Source organism: Dermochelys coriacea, chromosome 1 (assembly GCF_009764565.3).
Source record: "Dermochelys coriacea isolate rDerCor1 chromosome 1, rDerCor1.pri.v4, whole genome shotgun sequence".
Taxonomy (NCBI): Eukaryota; Metazoa; Chordata; order Testudines; family Dermochelyidae; genus Dermochelys; species Dermochelys coriacea.
The window spans coordinates 34,724,078-34,742,514 of NC_050068.2; the positions used below are offsets into that span (position 1 = coordinate 34,724,078).

General features: G+C 38.8%; 1 protein-coding gene across 8 annotated transcripts in view; it reads left to right on the forward strand.

The window, feature by feature from the left end:
• GRIA4 (glutamate ionotropic receptor AMPA type subunit 4) overlaps positions 1-18,437 on the forward strand; it is a 294,100-nt gene that overhangs the window by 262,103 nt on the left and 13,560 nt on the right. For 6 of the 8 annotated variants that reach the window (XR_006277594.1, XR_005293872.2, XM_043504201.1 and 3 more), the window contains one exon: positions 11,605-11,719. The exons of the other annotated variants lie outside the window; for them this stretch is intronic. Coding sequence is in view for 4 of the 6 variants with exons in the window: in XM_043504201.1 (XP_043360136.1) it covers positions 11,605-11,719 (115 nt within the window). In the remaining 2 variants the exon portion in view is untranslated. The remainder of the gene's footprint in view (positions 1-11,604; positions 11,720-18,437) is intronic. 8 annotated transcript variants of the gene reach the window in all.

Below are 18,437 nucleotides of genomic sequence, written 5' to 3' on the forward strand. Positions count from 1 at the left end.
GGGAATTATTAGCTAAATTGGAGAAGATAGGGATCAATATGAACATCAAAAGGTGGATAAGGAATTGGTTAAAGGGGAGACTGCAACGGGTCCTACTGAAAGGCGAACTGTCAGGTTGGAGGGAGGTTACCAGTGGAGTTTCTCAGGGATCGGTTTTGGGACCAATCTTATTTAATCTTTTTATTACTGACCTTGGCACAAAAAGTGGGAGTGTGCTAATAAAGTTTGCAGATGATACAAAGCTGGGAGGTATTGCCAATTCGGAGAAGGATCGGGATATTATACAGGAGGATCTAGATTACCTTGTAAACTGGAGTAATAGTAATAGGATGAAATTTAATAGTGAGAAGTGTAAGGTTATGCATTTAGGGATTAATAACAAGAATTTTAGTTATAAGTTGGGGACGCATCAATTAGAATTAATGGAAGAGGAGAAGGACCTTGGAGTTTTGGTTGATCATAGGATGACTATGAGCTACCTATGTGATATGGCTGTGAAAAAAGCTAATGTGGTTTTGGGATGCATCAGGAGAGGCATTTCCAGTAGGGATAAGGAGGTTTTAGTACCGTTATACAAGGCACTGGTGAGACCTCACCTAGAATACTGTGTGCAGTTCTGGTCTCACATGTTTAAAAAGGATGAATTCAAACTGGAGCAGGTACAGAGAAGGGCTACTAGGATGATCCGAGGAATGGAAAACTTGTCTTATGAAAGGAGACTTAAGGAGTTTGGCTTGTTTAGCCTAACTAAAAGAAGGTTGAGGGGAGATATGATAAATACAGGAGAGGGAGAGGAATTATTTAAGCTCAGCACCAATGTGGACACAAGAACAAATGGGTATAAACTGACCACCAGGAAGTTTAGACTTGAAATCAGACGAAGGTTTTTAACCATCAGAGGAGTGAAGTTTTGGAATAACCTTCCAAGGGAAGCAGTGGGGGCAAAAGATCTATCTGGTTTTAAGATTCTACTCGATAAGTTTATGGAGGAGATGGTATGATGGGATAATGGGATTTTGGTAAGTAATTGATCTTTAAATATTCAGGGTAAATAGACCAAATCCCCTGAGATGGGATATTAGATGGATGGGATCTGAGTTACTATAGAAAATTCTTTCCTGGATATCTGGCTGGTGAATCTTGCCCATATGCTCAGGGTTTAGCTGATTGCCATATTTGGGGTCGGGAAGGAATTTTCCTCTAAGGCAGATTGGAGAGGCCCTGGAGGTTTTTCGCCTTCCTCTGTAGCATGTGGCATGGTTGACTTGAGGGAGGCTTCCCTGCTCCTTGAAGTCTTTGAACCATGATTTAAGGACTTCAATAGCTCAGACATGGGTGAGGTTTTTCATAGGAGTGGGTGGGTGAGATTCTGTGGCCTGCGCTGTGCAGGAGGTTGGACTAGATGATCAGAATGGTCCCTTCTGACCTTAGTATCTATGAATCTATGTCCCTCTGAAGCCAAGTGGGGTTGTAGTAACTTTGCCTGTATAACTGTAAAAGATCTATGGGATTTTTGCATAGCTATAGACTCTCAGTGCTTAGATTCTATAGTGAAGGTACTGTGATAATAATTTGTAAAGCTAGATGACATGACACTTTAACTTAGCAGCATTTATGTTCCATTGATTATTGTTTTATGGTACAATGCACACAACACACGTGATGGTGATATATTGCAGAGCCATCTGACATTGTGCATTTACCATGCATGTTTGACTGTCTCACTTCTGCCCATTAATGCATGACCCTGGGGCTTATATTAACTTTCCAAACCTCTGAACAGATGCAAAAAAACACGACCAAACAGAAAAAAACATCCTGCCGGAAAAAACATCCTCATCCCCCAAATGTCACATAAATTAAAAGAGGGAAAAAAAGCAACAGGATCACCAAGATGTACACATGGCTGCCTGAGTTACTGCACAACTGAACTTATTATCACCCCAATCACCTTCTGCTGCTTCTCTCCTTCTTGGCTATGACCCTTACTTCCTGTGTCATGTGACATTAAGATCATATGCGTTCCAGGCAGGAACCATGGATCTGATTCTCCCGCGCCTTTCATCTTACATAGCCATTTACCCCTGGACATAGTTAGTGTAAAACACGACCACACTGATATTTAAGCAATTGTTATAAATTGCTGGGCCTGATTGTGCTCACACGTGATTTATACCAGTAAAAAGGACCATTTTAATAGAGCTCCCCTTGATTTACACCTGTGCAAGGGTGAAATCCGCCCATGGAAAGCCAGGGTAATCAATCTTTATGCAAGTGCAGTGGAAAGGAGTTGAACAGCTGAAATCCACTTCTCTAAGCCAGGAGACTATAGTGCAATCCATCCATCCCACACATACCCTACAGCTATTAATCCAGTGTGAAGGCTGGAAGAATAGCTTCAGTCCCTCTGCACCAGTTGAACAAGATGTCAGGGCTACAGGATCCATGTCTACATATAGCTTGTGTCCTCTCTCCTGGCCTGCTCCCTGCTTGGCCTTCCACATGTTGGACTAGCACCTTGACCCTTTATGTTGTGCACAGGGGATGCTGAGGCAACTACTTGAAATGCCTCTGTGCAGCCCCTATGCAGGGTTTAAACATGGTAGGGAGTTTTGCACTGGCCACATCAGAGGTGAAAGAAGAATCAGGCTAGATATTAAACACCTTGCATGAGGGGTGTCCATCTTAAAATATTACATTTTAAGTGAGTTCTTAAAAATTATTTTAATAATTGATTTTGAAAAAGTTTCACCGAATTAAAGTGTGTGAAACCTCAGAATCCTCACACTAGCAAGATGGAATTTTCAAAGCAGTCAGCAGGGGTCTAACTCTACACTGCAAGAAATCAATGGTAAAACTCCCACAAAGGGGCTACAGTTATACTATTGCTGAGCACTTTGGGACTCCCACTCCCAGTCTTTGCTGGAACATGTATTCCCAGTTTCAGGCTTTGGATTGCTGCTGCTTATCTGCACAATCCTGCCCCTTGGAATCAATAGAAAAATTCCCACTTTGAAAAATTCTGTTGCTATGTACGAGAGCAGGCTGTTAGTGCAGGCAAAAGCAGCTCTTGACTCAGGGAAACTGGTTTCTGTTTTTACATTAAACTTTGCACTGGGTGAATACAAAGAATAACTCCACATGACTGTCTGAGAGCCCCATGTTTATAACTAAGCTTTGTGGGAAGCACAGAAGGATGCTGAGGGGCTGATTCTACTCCCTTGCTTGCCCAGATCAGCTGTTATATCTGTCTATATTAAATATACCAGGAAGTGATTACAGTGATGTGGTTGGAGACCCTCCTCCCCCCCACACACACATACACACAAAATAGCTTGGAGTTTGGATAAATATTTTGAACAATAGGAAGCAGAACCTCAGCTGGTTTACGTTGTCTTATAGCCACTGGATCTGCCCTAATGACCTAATTTATTTCATTTGTGTTAAACACACACAGTTTTGTTAGGTTTATTATTGTTATTATTATTATTATTAAACCATTTCTTCCTTCTGACACCCATATGGAATTCCCATTGATCCCCAAAGAAATGCCACATGTTTGAAGGCAGAATTTGCTTCATGTTTATTTATAAGGTCCAGTTCAATTAAGTGAGCTGGGTGCCTGAGAGGGTCCATGGGAATTGTAGATGATTAGTACCTCTGAAAATCAGCCCTCTTGTGTACGTTAACTATGGAATAAGATCTCTAATTTTAGGCACCCAAGTTTGAAAATTTTGAGGTGTGATTCAGATTTCCAATCTGTAAAATGGGGGATAATCCTTAAAATAAAATAAAAGATAAAATAAAATAAAATAAAAAGAATAATAAAATAAAAGAATAATCCTTACTCAGGTTATGGGGATGTTGTGACACTTTGTTCTTAATGTTTGTAAAGTGTTTATCATCTTCACATGGAAGAAGTGATAGAAGTCCAAAGTATTATATTGAAAAATGTCAAATATAAATTTATTGGTTTGTAATTACAGTATAGAAAACAGTATCACACTACTAGTATCCCCCCAAACTCTCTCTTTCTATTATATTTAAATGGGTAAACAATATCTTTAATTGTAAAAATGGTGCTTACTGCTGATTACATATAGAACAGAAAAAGCTTTCATGTTTTTAAGGTTTGAGAATCTCGGACCAGATTGTCAAAGATATTTAGGCACTTAAAGATGCAGATAGACACCTAGTAGGGTTTTCAAAAGTGTGTAAGTGCCTGTTTCCCATTATTTGTTGGAACTAGCAGTATCTGTATCTTTAGGTACCTAAATATTTTTAACAATCTGGTTTAAGGGCCCCAATTCAACAAAGTACTTAAGCACTTATTTAAATCCCATTAATTTATATCCCTTCATTAAGATTTAAGAGTAGTTACATGCTTAAGACCTTTGCTGAGTAGGGATGGGATTATTCGTGTGCTCATAATTAAGTGTCCGGTGGCACCTTAAAGACTAACAGATTTATTTGGGCATAAGCTTTCGTGGGCATCTGAAGAAGTGGGGTTTTTTACCCACGAAAGCTTATGCCCAAATAAATCTGTTAGTCTTTAAGGTGCCACTGGACTCCTTATTGTTTTTGTGGATACAGACTAACACGGCTACCCCTCTGATAATTAAGTGTGTGTTAAAGTGCTTTGCTGAACTGGTGCCATAAGGCCTGATTCTGCTCTCATTTACCCCAATGTAAATCAGGAGTAACTCCACTGAAGTCAGTGAAGTTGCACCAGAATCAAAGATAAGTGAGAACAGAATCAGACCTTCATTTCCTTTTGATGAAGAAACATTACCCCATAAATAACAACTATATTGCTCAATCGTAATCTTATTATGGAGTTTAGTCCAATTTAAGCTAACAATTCTTTATTTAATATAAACTGTGGGTCAAATTTTCAAAGGGGTCTCAAAGCCAGACTGTAAATGTACTTGAATTTTCAATTACACGTACAATCTGTTCATGTCTGTTACTTGTGTTTTTAAATTATAGTATTTGCACATAATTTGCTTATGCAAATATCATTTGGGTGTGTAAATATTTTGTATGTGTAAATACTAGTAAATGAAGAATTGCTCCTGCAAGTGATTGCACATGCAAAATTAGAGACTGCATTTTAGAAAGTTTGTCCTTAGACCTTTGAAGTGACCAGATTATGTTTTCCTTTTAAATGTGCATCCTGCCTTTAGTTTTTTTTATTATTAATATTTCCACTGTGGATCTTTCAAGTCTTCTGAGAAAAAATATCAGATATACTTTGGATAGATCTTTCTTAGTAAAGGAATGCTTACTTCATTCCTAATTTATTAAACATATCCAACTACTTTCATACAATTTGCACTCCATTTGTTTTGATGAATTGTCAAACACATGCAGATTGTACTGGTATTAGACTCTAACATCAGCACTTTCCAAAACATCATTAAAATAGGTAACCAAAAAAACAGACACATTTTTACTTTTTGTAAGATAAGTTGTGATTTAAATTATTCTGTATGATAAATAATTTTAAAGGCTGATGTGAATAGGCTATAAACATGCGCCTACAGGTATTTTACAAAATATCTCTGTGGCAGATTCTCGACTGCATCCAAGCAGAGCTAGAATGTAGTGAGAGGAGAGGCTGTCCAGGAGTCAGTTGTGGCTTTCTGATCCTGAGCCACCTGGCTCTGGTGCAAGTTACAGTGGTAAGAGGACAGCTCTAACTTGCACCACTAGCATACGGTCCCTGAGCTCAGCTGTATCACATCCCTTCCCCACCCACACCATCCCCAGAACTGCCCTCCTACTATGCCATGAGTGGTGAGGAGCTGGTACAGGAAACACCTATGCCAACAGATAGCTCCTCTTCCACAGGTGGAATCCTCCACGGCTTTAAATCCACTTTTGTGCTGCTTGGGCCAGATCCTTAGCTGTTGTAATTTGTTATCACACCATTGACTTCACTGGAGAGCTGACAATTCCCACCAGGTGGGGATCTGCCCCCTCGCAGTGCAAGGTAGACTTAGGAACCAGAGAATCCAGTCCTACTCTTTGACCCACTTATGCCTGAACATAGACCTATTTATATAATCTCTTCCTAAAACATGTTTCTTATCATATTGATCATGAGCCTGCTCTTAGTCTAGATTTATCTGGACTAAGAAGAAAAGTGCCTTTCATTTTACCTTTATCAGTAATGCAAACTGAAATATCAGACATACTGTTGGTCATTCAAGTCCGGAGTGAATACACTGGTTCACTAATCCCCTAGATTTGTATGACTAATCTGAGCAGTTGAAAGTAGTGATGGGCTCCAGACACAAAATTCAGATTTATATCCAGATTTCAAACACCCCAGCTTCTGGGGATGGTTTTGGATCTGGGGTTCTGGATTGGCCCATTGTAAAGATAGGATCAGAATCCAGGTTTGGATTTCTGATGGTCCGTGGGTATGTGGATCAGGGGGTTTGGTTCAGACCAATTTCTAGGTGAGTTGTAAATTCCAGCTGTAAATTCCAAGTTAGAGTTCTTTTGTTGCTTTCCCAAGTGGGCAACAGTGTGTATTGGAAGGCATTTTTCTGTGCTGTTTTCACAGATGTCTGAGTCCTCAACAATGTTAGTCAATATGCTCAGTCTCTGACAATGCTAGAAGAGGAGTCACCTGGCTCCCCCATCTTCTGTCAACCACCTTTCTCAGTGTCTCCTGATGAGGATACAAACTCAGGAGTCCCTAGGGAAACCACTTCGATACACTAATATTTTTATCCTTCAAATGCTCTAAAATATACTAGTGTATTTAAATGGCTCCAAAATGGTGTGCTATAAAATAATGGTATAGTTTAGCAATACTCCCTTAAAGTGTTTTCAGCAAGTCATTGTACTTCTATGTCCACTATTTGGTCACTACTACAGGAGAACAATATCAGGGCAAAATTCCACCATCATTTGTACCTGTGAAATCCCAGGTAAGCCATGGGAGATGCTCAAGTTCAAATGAGGGCAGAATTTCACCTAGGATGCCTACTGCTACTTTATTGAGTGATGCCCAGTGTAAATTTCATCTTGTTAACTACTGCCATGATCCAAAGCCCACTGAAGTCAATGAAAATCTTTCCACTGATTCTAGTGAGCTTTGGACTGGACTTATATAATTTTTTTAACTGGAAGACTTCTTATTCCTTTCCAGACTTGTATTTATTTTTTGTAAAGAACTGTGCAGTTTTTGCATACAACCTGCACTGTTCTCCGTCTGCATCGTTCTACTTTTTGTTAACTGCCAAATACATACCTCCAAATGACACTATTAAATACAGTGAACTAATAGCCCAAACCATCTGGGAAGTTTTTTGGAAATTATTACTGAAAAATTTATCTTTAAAAAAATGTGACAGTAAGTAGAAATTGAAGCTGTGCTTGTTATTGTTACTGTGCTCTTCCTGCATGAGGAGACATGTAATGGTTTTAACAAATCTCTCCAGGATTCCCATGCTGTAACTCTGTACCCTGTGTGTACCACTGCTTTAACTATACCCAAGATCCATACATTGAAAACAGTGCACATGCACTCAAAGAATAATGAACTGAGGGGTAGATTGGAAACAGTTGCAATATACAAGGAGGCAGATTTGGCTAAACTGATTTGACCATTGTGTCCAAGGATTCTGTTTTCCCTATATTAATAAAATGCTTATGAGGATTTTAATAAGTATACAAAGTAATAGTAAGTATTACAGGCCAAATCGCAAAGTACTTATTCTGTTTTTGCTATTTAATCTTTACTCATGCAAAAGTCTTGTTGTCTTCATTGGAGTTTTCAATGGAAGTTTTGCCTGAGTGAGGACTTTAGGATTTGTCCCTATTTTGGATAGCAATTTTTCCACTCATACTCATGTTATGTAGAACTTCTCCTAAGTAAAGAACTACTTAGTATGGGTAAGAGTGATGGAATCTACCCTCCAAGCTCAAATATATTTTCAATTCAAAGTAATCATCATAAAACCTGTTGAGAAATTTCTGCTTCACGATGACATTTCTGCACCAGTCTGCAGTCTGAGCATAGAATTTCTCTGTATGTATCACTGGGAAGAGGGCTGCAGTTTATTGACATATTTTGAGTTGTACCCTGATAACAAAGCAATAGAAAGAGCAGTGTGAAACTAACCTGTTTTTACATGGCCTACTAGATGTAACGAGGAATACAATATGTTAGAATTAGAAACAATAGAGCTTAATTTCAGAACAATGATTGCATCTTAAAATCTCATTTACTTCTCCATCCTTTTTATTTCCATTTTTCTATTGTGCTGTGAAACTGTCTATAGATATGGCTAATAACCCTGCTAAATAACCCTCTCATGAATGGGTGGGTTTTTTGTATTTGTGGGGGGGAGTGTTTGTTTGGGGTTTTTTAGGACTTGTGTCAAGCAGCTGCAGCTACTCTAAAAGATAATGGAAAACTTTTCCTCACTAACTTTTAATACTTTTACAGATAAAAGTAGAATACTTGGTAAATGAGAATAATGTCCCGCGTCCAGATTGAAATTAAAAAAGAGGTTTAATTCTTCAGTGTCTTTTAAAAAAACAAACATATCTAGTTTTTTATATACAGATTATAACAGTGACCTTGAATAGCCAGAAGAAAGATCTAAGTTATATGAACATTAACCTGAAAAATCTTCTAAAACTTGTAGTACTAAGGCAAAATCCTTATTATTAAGTTGTTAAATTTTTGCTCTATTCTTAGGAAAAAATTTCTCTGAAGTCAGTGAGAGATCTTTGCCTGAATAAGGACTCAGTAAAAATTGAGTAATGACTTCAGGATTTAAGGCTTTTTATTAGTCATAACTGAAGTAAATGGAAAGTCTCCACTTACTTGAATAGGCACTGTTTGAGTTCTTAGCCCAGAGAGAATACTGTGGACATATAATATGGTTTTTGTTGAAGATCACAAAGATATTTTTTAGAAACTACAAAATAGCAGCTAAACTATTGTGTCTGTAGTGGTGCCAAGTAAATCTCATTTAAATAATACCCATGATTCAGCTGCATTTAGGCCTTGAGTCAGCAACACACTTAAAAATGAGCCTGACACTAAGCACACAAACAGCTCCATTGAAGTCACAGGCTTAAAGGTAGGCATTTGTTTAAGTGCATTGCCAAACTGGGGCCTTAACTGGGGCTGCTGCTGAGAGGCAGCTCATTTCCAAGTTACAATATCCCTACCACACCTATTTAATAAGGCCCAGGCTCTGCAGCCCTGGCATTCAGTAGCATGATCATTGGCACTACTCTTTTAGGTGCTGAGCAACATGACTGAGGTTTGCAGACCCTGGTGCTATATTAGACCCTCTTCCTGCTGCCATTGAAACGAGCAGGAATTTTCACCATTGACTTCCATGGCAGCAGGCTCAAGCCTTACATGTAAAACTTTTTCAAAACAGAGAATATGGTTCAGTATCAAGGAAACAAGGCTGCTGGGACCAGCTTCCATCTTGGCCTCAATCCTGCAGTCCTCACTCAGGTAAAACTCCCATTCAAGTTAATGGAAGCTTTGGCAATTCTATGAATGTAGTGAGCAGTCTAAAAGCACAGGGTTTGTATCTAAAAGCTTAATTAGAAACCCATAGTAAATATCTCTGGTTTAGAAGCAATTGCTTCCCGGAACAAAAGGGACAAATGAACAATTTCAATCCAATCTTGCTATTTCTCCTCTCTCTCTAGATCATGACCTATAATTAGAGTACTTATATAAAATTACATTTGTCAGACTGGCTGCTAAATTCCCCTCTAAGGCTTTATCCACAAAGAACAGTCTGTTATCACTCCCAGTACAGCTTATATTTCTCCCTTTTCAGTTTCAGGGGAGGGCAAGCAATTACATTATCTGCATTAACAATCTAATATACATTTAACTACACTAAAAAGAGGAGCAGGTCATATCTGTTTAGAAATAGTTTCCAAAATTTCATAGTTAACCAACAAAGATCTGTCTGGTTTCCAACAGGGGCTCATATGAAAAAGCAGTTCCAAGCAATAAAAGACAAAGGAGATGTTCTAATATAGGAATTTACCCAATAAATAGGAATGTATCTGTCCCTGTGTGAGGTGGAAAACTCCATGAGTTTGCACTCACTGTGTTTCTGATCTGTTGCTTCATCTCTGGAGCACAGGTGCCCCTTTCCTACTGAGTAGAGGGTTCCACCATCAGACTCAGATGGGATGCCCCTGAGATCCATGGAATCACAGTCATCTCTTTGGTGATCCTGTCCAGCTTCATTCCCTCCTGATATCTCCTGGGACTCTTGGCAGCAGGAGTCCTATAGGAGCCCTGTTGCCAAAGAATCTCCCACTTGCTGTTTCTTCCAGACCTTCCTCGCAGGGTTTCACATTGGGAGAGGGACAGCAGGTAAGTCAATGTCCCCACTGAAGTCCTTCAGAGTTAGTGATGGGAAGATGCCATGGACAGAGGAAGTCCCCTTCCAATCCCTGCCCAGCCTCCACAGAGGGATTTCAACAGGAACAAGCAACAGGAGGGGGAAGTGGTGCTTCCTGAGCTTCACCATTTGTACATGGGGACAATAACATTTACCTTCCTTCCATGAGTGCGGTCAGGATTTATTATTTAGGGATAGATTCCTGCTAATCTTTTCACAGGGGCATAGGGGAAGAAGAAGGTAGTATGAAGCATCCCCTACTCACCCCACCCACATACACACACACCTTGTGCAGTCCATGTAAGGGCTGGCCAGAATTGCAGTCCCTGTGCTTAGGAGATCATGGACTACAGTTGCCCCTGTGGATGTGAATGGTGCCCCAACATTAAATGGAGTCATGGCTACCTGTCCTCACCACATCAGCAGGCAGACCTGGTTGGATGTCTAGGGGGAAATATGCTGCACACCTTAAAGGGAGGTAGCTCTGTCTGTGCTCCCCACATCATGTAGGTAAAGTCTAAACATGTGAAGCATTTTATAAACTCTTATTAATAATATGCATGATTCAATATTGATTTAGCTCTCTAGCTTTAGGCTTTGTGACACATATCAATTCATTATTTTAAACATCATTATGTGATCATTAACAAAGATATGAGGCAGTGCATCCTAAACAGCTCTTAAACCTCCAAAAAGGTGGTGAATGCAGGATAAATGCCTTGATAGATTTAATAATCAACCAGTTTTTAAATAACTGTAATCCTTAGTTTAAAATATTTTATAGCACTAACGATAACACTGCCTATCTAAAAAAAAATCTAGACCCATATTGACCTGTTTCTATAAGTGTTCATATTCAAAACAGACTCAAGTAACCAGAAATATAAATCCAGTCTGACTTAGTATTATTTTGCAAAAATGCTCAGATAACTGTTTGGTTAGTTCATAGAATGTATAGAATTTTACTTGCTAAAAGCTGGGTCATTTAAAAAAAAGTCTGTTTTATTCTGGAAACACTTTTTTTGCCTCTGAAAGTAAGCAAAATTATTTATATTGTCAGGAGGGTTATCAAATGGAAATGAGAGGTTTATTTAGTGTGTGGCTCAAGCTTATAAAAGAGCTTAAGTCCTCATTCCTTCTAACATCTTAACAGCTGTGCAGTTTCTTACAAAATATGTTTTATCGTTTCAAGAAATGCTGTTAACCTCGCAGTTTTAAAACTGAATGAACAAGGCCTCTTGGACAAATTGAAAAACAAATGGTGGTACGACAAAGGAGAATGTGGCAGCGGGGGAGGTGACTCCAAGGTTAGCCTCAATGTCACCAAAGCGGGTAAACAGTATGTAAAGTAATCGGTGCATCTTCTGGGGCTTTACCTGCAACCAAACAAACTTCAGTATTGCTAGTAACCGCGCTCAAGAGCCAGATGTATGCGATTACTGTCAAAGCAAAAATATTTGCATTCGTTGCAAGTTTCTCAAGTGGAACTTGTTAACAAACCGGTTTACGCTATGGATTCTGTCATCAATCCTCAGAAATCTTCCTCTGTCAAGAATAGATGACATGCGCCCTATGCAAAAAGATACAAGACCAGAGCCATCCCAAAGCTAGGTCTAGTGAACAAGCAACAGGAGACCCAGAAGCAAATATGAGCATCAGACTCCTCATTTTCTGGTCTGCAGCACTCCTATGCGTTTTCCCCTAAATATTAGAGGACAGTGAAGCAACTCAGCTCTGCCTCCTCATTGCAGCGGCTCAGGATGTACAGGCTCAGGAATTTTCTATTTATACAAATTTCCAGCTAAAGTATCCAATACACTGATGCGATTTCCAGTTAAAATGGCACGGCACTGGAATGTTGTGTTACATTACCTGGAAGCTAAAATTCATGTGCATTCCTTAGGAAAAAAGTTAACTGGTAACTGCAGCTCTCTCTTATCCTTCGCCATGTCAACAGCTCTGAATTTTAGGCCGTAACTAATGCCCTGGATAAAGTTAACCTACTTTTCCTTCATTTCAGCTAAACTGAGACTTTCAGATGACTAGTCATATAACTTGTTTTGCCTTCTCACATCAGCATCCATTAGGCAGACTAATGTGTGCTGAAATGACGTAGGGGAGAAATTAAGATACTAAAAGTAGTCCTCAATGTGTCAATCAAACACTCTTCAATATATTTTTGTGTGCATGTGCGTGTATGGAATATAGAGAGAATACTACATGGGTAACTGTGAAGATACAAGGCTATCTATATTGAGGGGTTCTGGTGATGCTGAGGGAACCCAACATGTTTAATTAGCCTTCTTTACAGTTTCTTACATTGTATGTTTTCTCCTCCCCTTCTTCAACCCTCCTTTCCTGACACTCTGCCCTTGCTGCAGAGACCACTCCTTGTGCCGCTCTGCACTCACTCAGATCTGGTGTCCTAGTCCTCTGTGCTTTGCCTTCCATCCTGCTGCTCTATCAAGTTTTTTTTCCCCACTGGTCTGCTGGCCACCGGTTACAGTTTTAAAAGTGGTCTTTAGTTTCTTCTCCAAAGTGCATGTGGACGTGAAGTTCATTAGCACTTACTGAACTGCAGATAACTTTTTGTAAGAAAGCCTATTTGATATGCCATAAAATTATCATATTCCCCCCCCCTTTTTTTTTATAATACTCCATCCAAGTTACCACTGGCCTGAAGTTTCACTCACTGTGAAACTTCACTGTTGGGCTTTTTAAAAAATAGTATATAATAGAATATATTACAGAAATGTCATGGAGGTGATACTACCCTTGTGAATGAACATTTTTTTTCCTATAATGTATCTGAATCATCCCAAAAAATCTAAGGAAAAACTTCCTAACTGTAAGAACAGTAGGGCAATGGAACAGACTGCCTCAGGAGGTTGTGGAAGCTTCTTCACTGGAGGTTTTCAAAAGGAGGTTGGACAGCCATCTGTCTGGGATGGTTTAAACACAACAAATCTTGTATCTTGGTGGGGGGTTAAACTAGATGATCTTTGTGGTGCCTTCTAACCCTATGTTTCTATGGTTCTATTATCTGTTTGAAATATAAAACACAAAACTATGCTTAATGTTTCAAATCAACATAATGAGATAGCTGCCTTAGAACTCTTAACCTCTGTTATTAATAACCCTGGTAGATAGGGACCACATGCAATGAGGTAGAGGAGGGCAGCCAGCAGAGGGAAAAACAGGATTCCTAGGATATCAGAGGGAAGATGGAGATGGCCTGGTGTAGAAGGCTCAGCAGGGGAATAGGGAATGAAGGGTGGGGTGGGAAGTGACTGCATGGGGAGGGGGAGGAAAAAACAGTAGACGGGGAGGAGAAAGCTAGGAATGCAGCTTCATGAAGTAAGGTGCAGGAACTGCATGCCCAATGAGAACTGGACACATTGCACAGGGGAGTGTAAAGAATGTAAGAGAAGTTGAGACTGTGTAGAAGTTGAGACTGCTACATCACAGTAGGAAGGATGGTGGATAAGGTAGTATTATCAGGGATAGATAACACTGGGAGGTGTAATATATAAATGCTGCATAGCTGCAGCGTCTGTTTTTATAAAAAATACAGATGCCTGAACTCTTGACTGGCTTGATATAAATGTTTTATTGACATTTATCTTCTACAAAATTCCTTGTTTTGAAGTAAAGCTACAGATCCACTAATAATCTTACAGGGTCTGATCCACTGATGTCAGTGGGAGTCTTTTCATTGATTTCATTGGGCCCTGGGTAAGGCTTTTATATTCTCTCTCTTTTTTTTTTCTTTTTTTTCCTGTCAGAGGATCAAGTTAGAAGAGCATACAGAACAGTACCACATGATGGTCTGCTGTACTGCTAACTGCTACAAACAATAGTTCAAGTCCATGAGTCAGGCCCTTAATCAGAGTCCCTTTTTTGATTTGTATAAAGTTAAAAAAAAATGATTGGATTGAGTCCAATTCTAGATTACAGTATTCTACATTCTCCCTGATGAGATTAACAACCTCTCTCCCATCCTGAAAGCAATACAGTACTCTAGGCCTACACAACCAAACTTATCTGTGCCCGCTGATATTTAGCCAACCAGCCGGCACACACAACCCTAAACCCAAAGCATTCCTTCATGGTCATGCCAAGAGACACACTGTAATCATATTTAAATTGCTCAGCAACTTTCAGAAGGAGTTTAGCATCTGGTGAAACCAGGCCCTTGCAAACTCCTAGATCCATTCTGCGCTCTTAAACTAAAGATTAGTATATAGTATTGCTGTACTAGCCCTCACCATTTTTGTTTTAACCCCAGCTATGTAAAGGAAAGGTCTCCAGTAATTCAGAAATATAGTTCATTAGCGTTCTGTGGTTACCAGTTCCCTTCAAGATCTCCATGTCACTAATTTATAGCTCATATTGACTTTCAATAAGATTTAGTGCTAACGTCACTTTTGAAAATAGCACTTAGGTGCTTTTGAAAATAATAACCCAAGTCTTAAACACATGCTGCCTCAGGTGTACATCATAACATTAAACTCCTTCAAATACCCTCGCTAGAACGCGAGATTTGGGATCCATGCGTGGTACCGTATTAACGTGGGGACCCCATTAAAATGAATTCCAATTAAAGTAATTAAATTTGGGATCCGCAACCACGTTATATGCGAATTTGTGCTATATAGACGCACATTCTAGTGAGGGTCCGGTGTATAGTTTTGCCATTTAATTTCCATTTCTTTTTACAAAAATAAGAGAAAACATTGAACAATAGCAATAAAACTGGCTCTCTACTTCTGTTTGCCACCCACATGCTAATACAATGCTCCTTCTTTCATTTAGTGGATGGACTGTAATTAAAGGCTTAGTCACAAGTGGGTAAGGACAGAGCTTCTACTGCATAGCAATTATCCCCTTCTTTTAAATTTTGCAGTGGTTTTAGAACCACTCCCTGCTGTAGCTCTTAGTGCTGCATGTGCCCATTAGTGCAGTGTTGTATGATATTACATTAGGATCATTTTTCACAATTATTCAAGTTTTATGCCATTATAATTTCAGTGATGTTACCAACATAAAAGTCAGGGCCTCACCCTTTTGAACATAGTTCCTCGCACCAGTAAATGAGTGAAGGTGGAACAGGAAAGAATGACAGGAAAGCCAGGTGGGGAAGTTGGTAAAATAAAAAATAAAGAATGTCTTTAACTGCATATTATTCTCCCTGGCCCCTATCCCCCAGTCTTTACTTAAACAGCACTGCCACTGACTTTAAATTGTCTCACTCTGACTGTTGGACTGGAGACTTGGTTCTTCTTCACTACAAAATCTAACATTCTTACGATACACAGTATATGCAGTGTGACTATTTAGATAATATGGGACAAATTCTGCTGTGTTACTCCAGATTCACACTTCTGTAAATTAGAGCACAATTTGCTCCTAGTACTGCATGTGCAAAGCTGGGTGTAGAAAGATTTATACCACCTCCAACATTAAATAATGGGTCAGATCTTCAGCTGATGTAAATTGACTTCAATAGACTACACCATCTTACACTAACAGAGGATCTGGACCAACTTTTTTAACTTGAGTCCCTAACCATGTTTTTTTAAAAAATCATATTATCATTTGGCAATATAATGTACAGTATACAGGACTGAACTTGGTGGAAAATTTAATTCCAGATGAGTTATCCATTTTGTTTCTGTACTACCCTTCTCTAATATGCCGTAAATCATATTGACCTAGATTCTGCCACCCTTAAAATCAATGGAGCTATTTACCAAATATGTCTCTACTCAATGTGGGAAAGGTTGGTAGCATCTGAGTGTTTGACAGGTGTGATTAGAAAAATCTAGGGCTTGAAGGAGAGATTTTCAAAGAAACAAAGGGTCGCACATATTCAATTCCCATTGAAAGCCAATGGGATTTGGACACTTAACTCTCATTGTGCCTAAAAACAAAAACCAAAACATTATTCTTTATGAATTTTGGTGAAGAACTAAAATACATAGTAACTGTAGTCTGGTTTTGATAGAAATTTTGCAAGCCTCTAAAGTTCCATTTAATTTTGAATGTGTTTTTTAAACTCAAACTTTCAGATCACTTTTAAATCTGAGTTTTATTTCCTAACTTTAATATCTACCTATGATATCACATGTGGCTCATTTAAAGATGGACACAAATACAATTTAAAAACGTCAAACCTTTTTAAATTCCACCCAAAGTGTCTACAGTATTTCGTCATGTGCCTTAGGAAGGGCTTAAGCTCAAGATGGTGCTATTTACATAAAAACTAAAGGGAAAAATTCTGTCTCATCCACACACACAAAACTCCCATTGAAGCCACATGCATTGGATGGAAGAATCTAAGGGCAAGGTTGCCTTAGCTGCTGTCGACTATCGATAGGACAAGTGGCTGAATAGAAAGAGTAGTGCTAGAGAACACAGAAACATGGCCTCTCACACAGAGCTCACTGACTGTACTGCTATGGAGAAAATGAAATTCTTCCTCTATCCTGCCCATTGCAACCAGCTACCTAATAAAGAAGGCTGGTTAAGTTGCAAATGTAATTTTCCCATTAGAAAGTAAAAATAATGAAATCAGTTGTTTTTTCTCAATGAAAAGAAAACCTGAAAGTTCCCGCCAAAGCACTGCGTATGTAGAAAATGCCTATGGGAGCAGAAAAGATGATACAGATGAATCAAGGGTGGGTGGGAAAGAAGAAAGAAACTCAAAATGTGGCAGGTGTTAGGCAGCTTTATGTTCCTAAATTCTGAATACTTGTGCTGAAATATCAAACAAAAGAGTGGGGAAATTACTATCGACTCCCCCTACACACAGGTAGCCATTGTTCTTGACTGTTCATATACATAATTCATTAACATCTAGCTCCTAATTTTCATCTCACTTAAACCAGTTGAATCTGGAATAACTCCACTGACTTCCGTGAAGTTGCTTTGGATTTTCACAGTGACAACAGAACATGGATGTCCCTTCTATGTATATCCTGTGATGTGGCTGGGGATAGAAAGATTCAAATGGGGCACTGAGCCAAAACATTAGTGGTGTTGGCCAGTGGCTATCCAAGCCATATTATAATGGCAATTATTTCACACCTGTAGCAGAAGCAAACAGAGATCATATTAAGAGGCAGCTTGCCAGCATCCCAAACTGCCACCCACTAATTTTAGTTTTCTCAGCTATTATAGTCTCTGACTCTACTTGCAACCTGCACAGCCTGCTGCCAGGAAGTCTGACAATAAAATGTAAGTTTAAATTCTGAACAAGATCAAACAATATACCTTTTTTCTGTAATAGTATCAGTGCATTCTGTATGAATTTAGTGGGGTTGAATTTGAAAGCAGGCAAAGTATTGTATTTGCTTATAGAGATCATTAGAGAGTACATGGAAATGTATTGAAGATAGTCCATATGGATTAAAGGCCAAGATCCATAGAGCTAACATTGGAAGCCTGAATTATATTTATTTAATATCTAAATATATTTCTTCATGAGAGTTCTGAGAAATAGTTAAATCAGTTACAGAAACATAATTGAGTGTGACTAAACCCCTCTTTCTTTTAAATAACTATTTTAATAGTGTCATTCATTTTGACATAGTGTCACTAAACTAATTAATGTTTCAGTTGTTTTAGTTAATACAATTTTAAATCTTGCATTTATAAATTATCATTTTAGAAACACTATGGGTTGTAGCACGTTATATGAAATGAGTTCCATCAGAGGAATTGGGTGATATCTTAAACACACAAGCTCAAGTTTTGTATTGTATGATGTTACCAGAACATGTCAGTGCTATCATTTTCCAATATCTAAGAGTAGCCCATCTATTATATATTGTTTCAGGTTGTCTGCCTCCCTCTCTGGTATACATTGTATATTCATACACACCTGCACATAAATACATATCTATATGCAGGTCACTAAGAATTTGATAGTCAATGTTTTGAGAGGGAAGGTAAATTAAAGTTCTCATAACCAATTGTTATTTGAGTTGTTTTCAGGATAAACTGCCCCAGTGGCATGAAGGG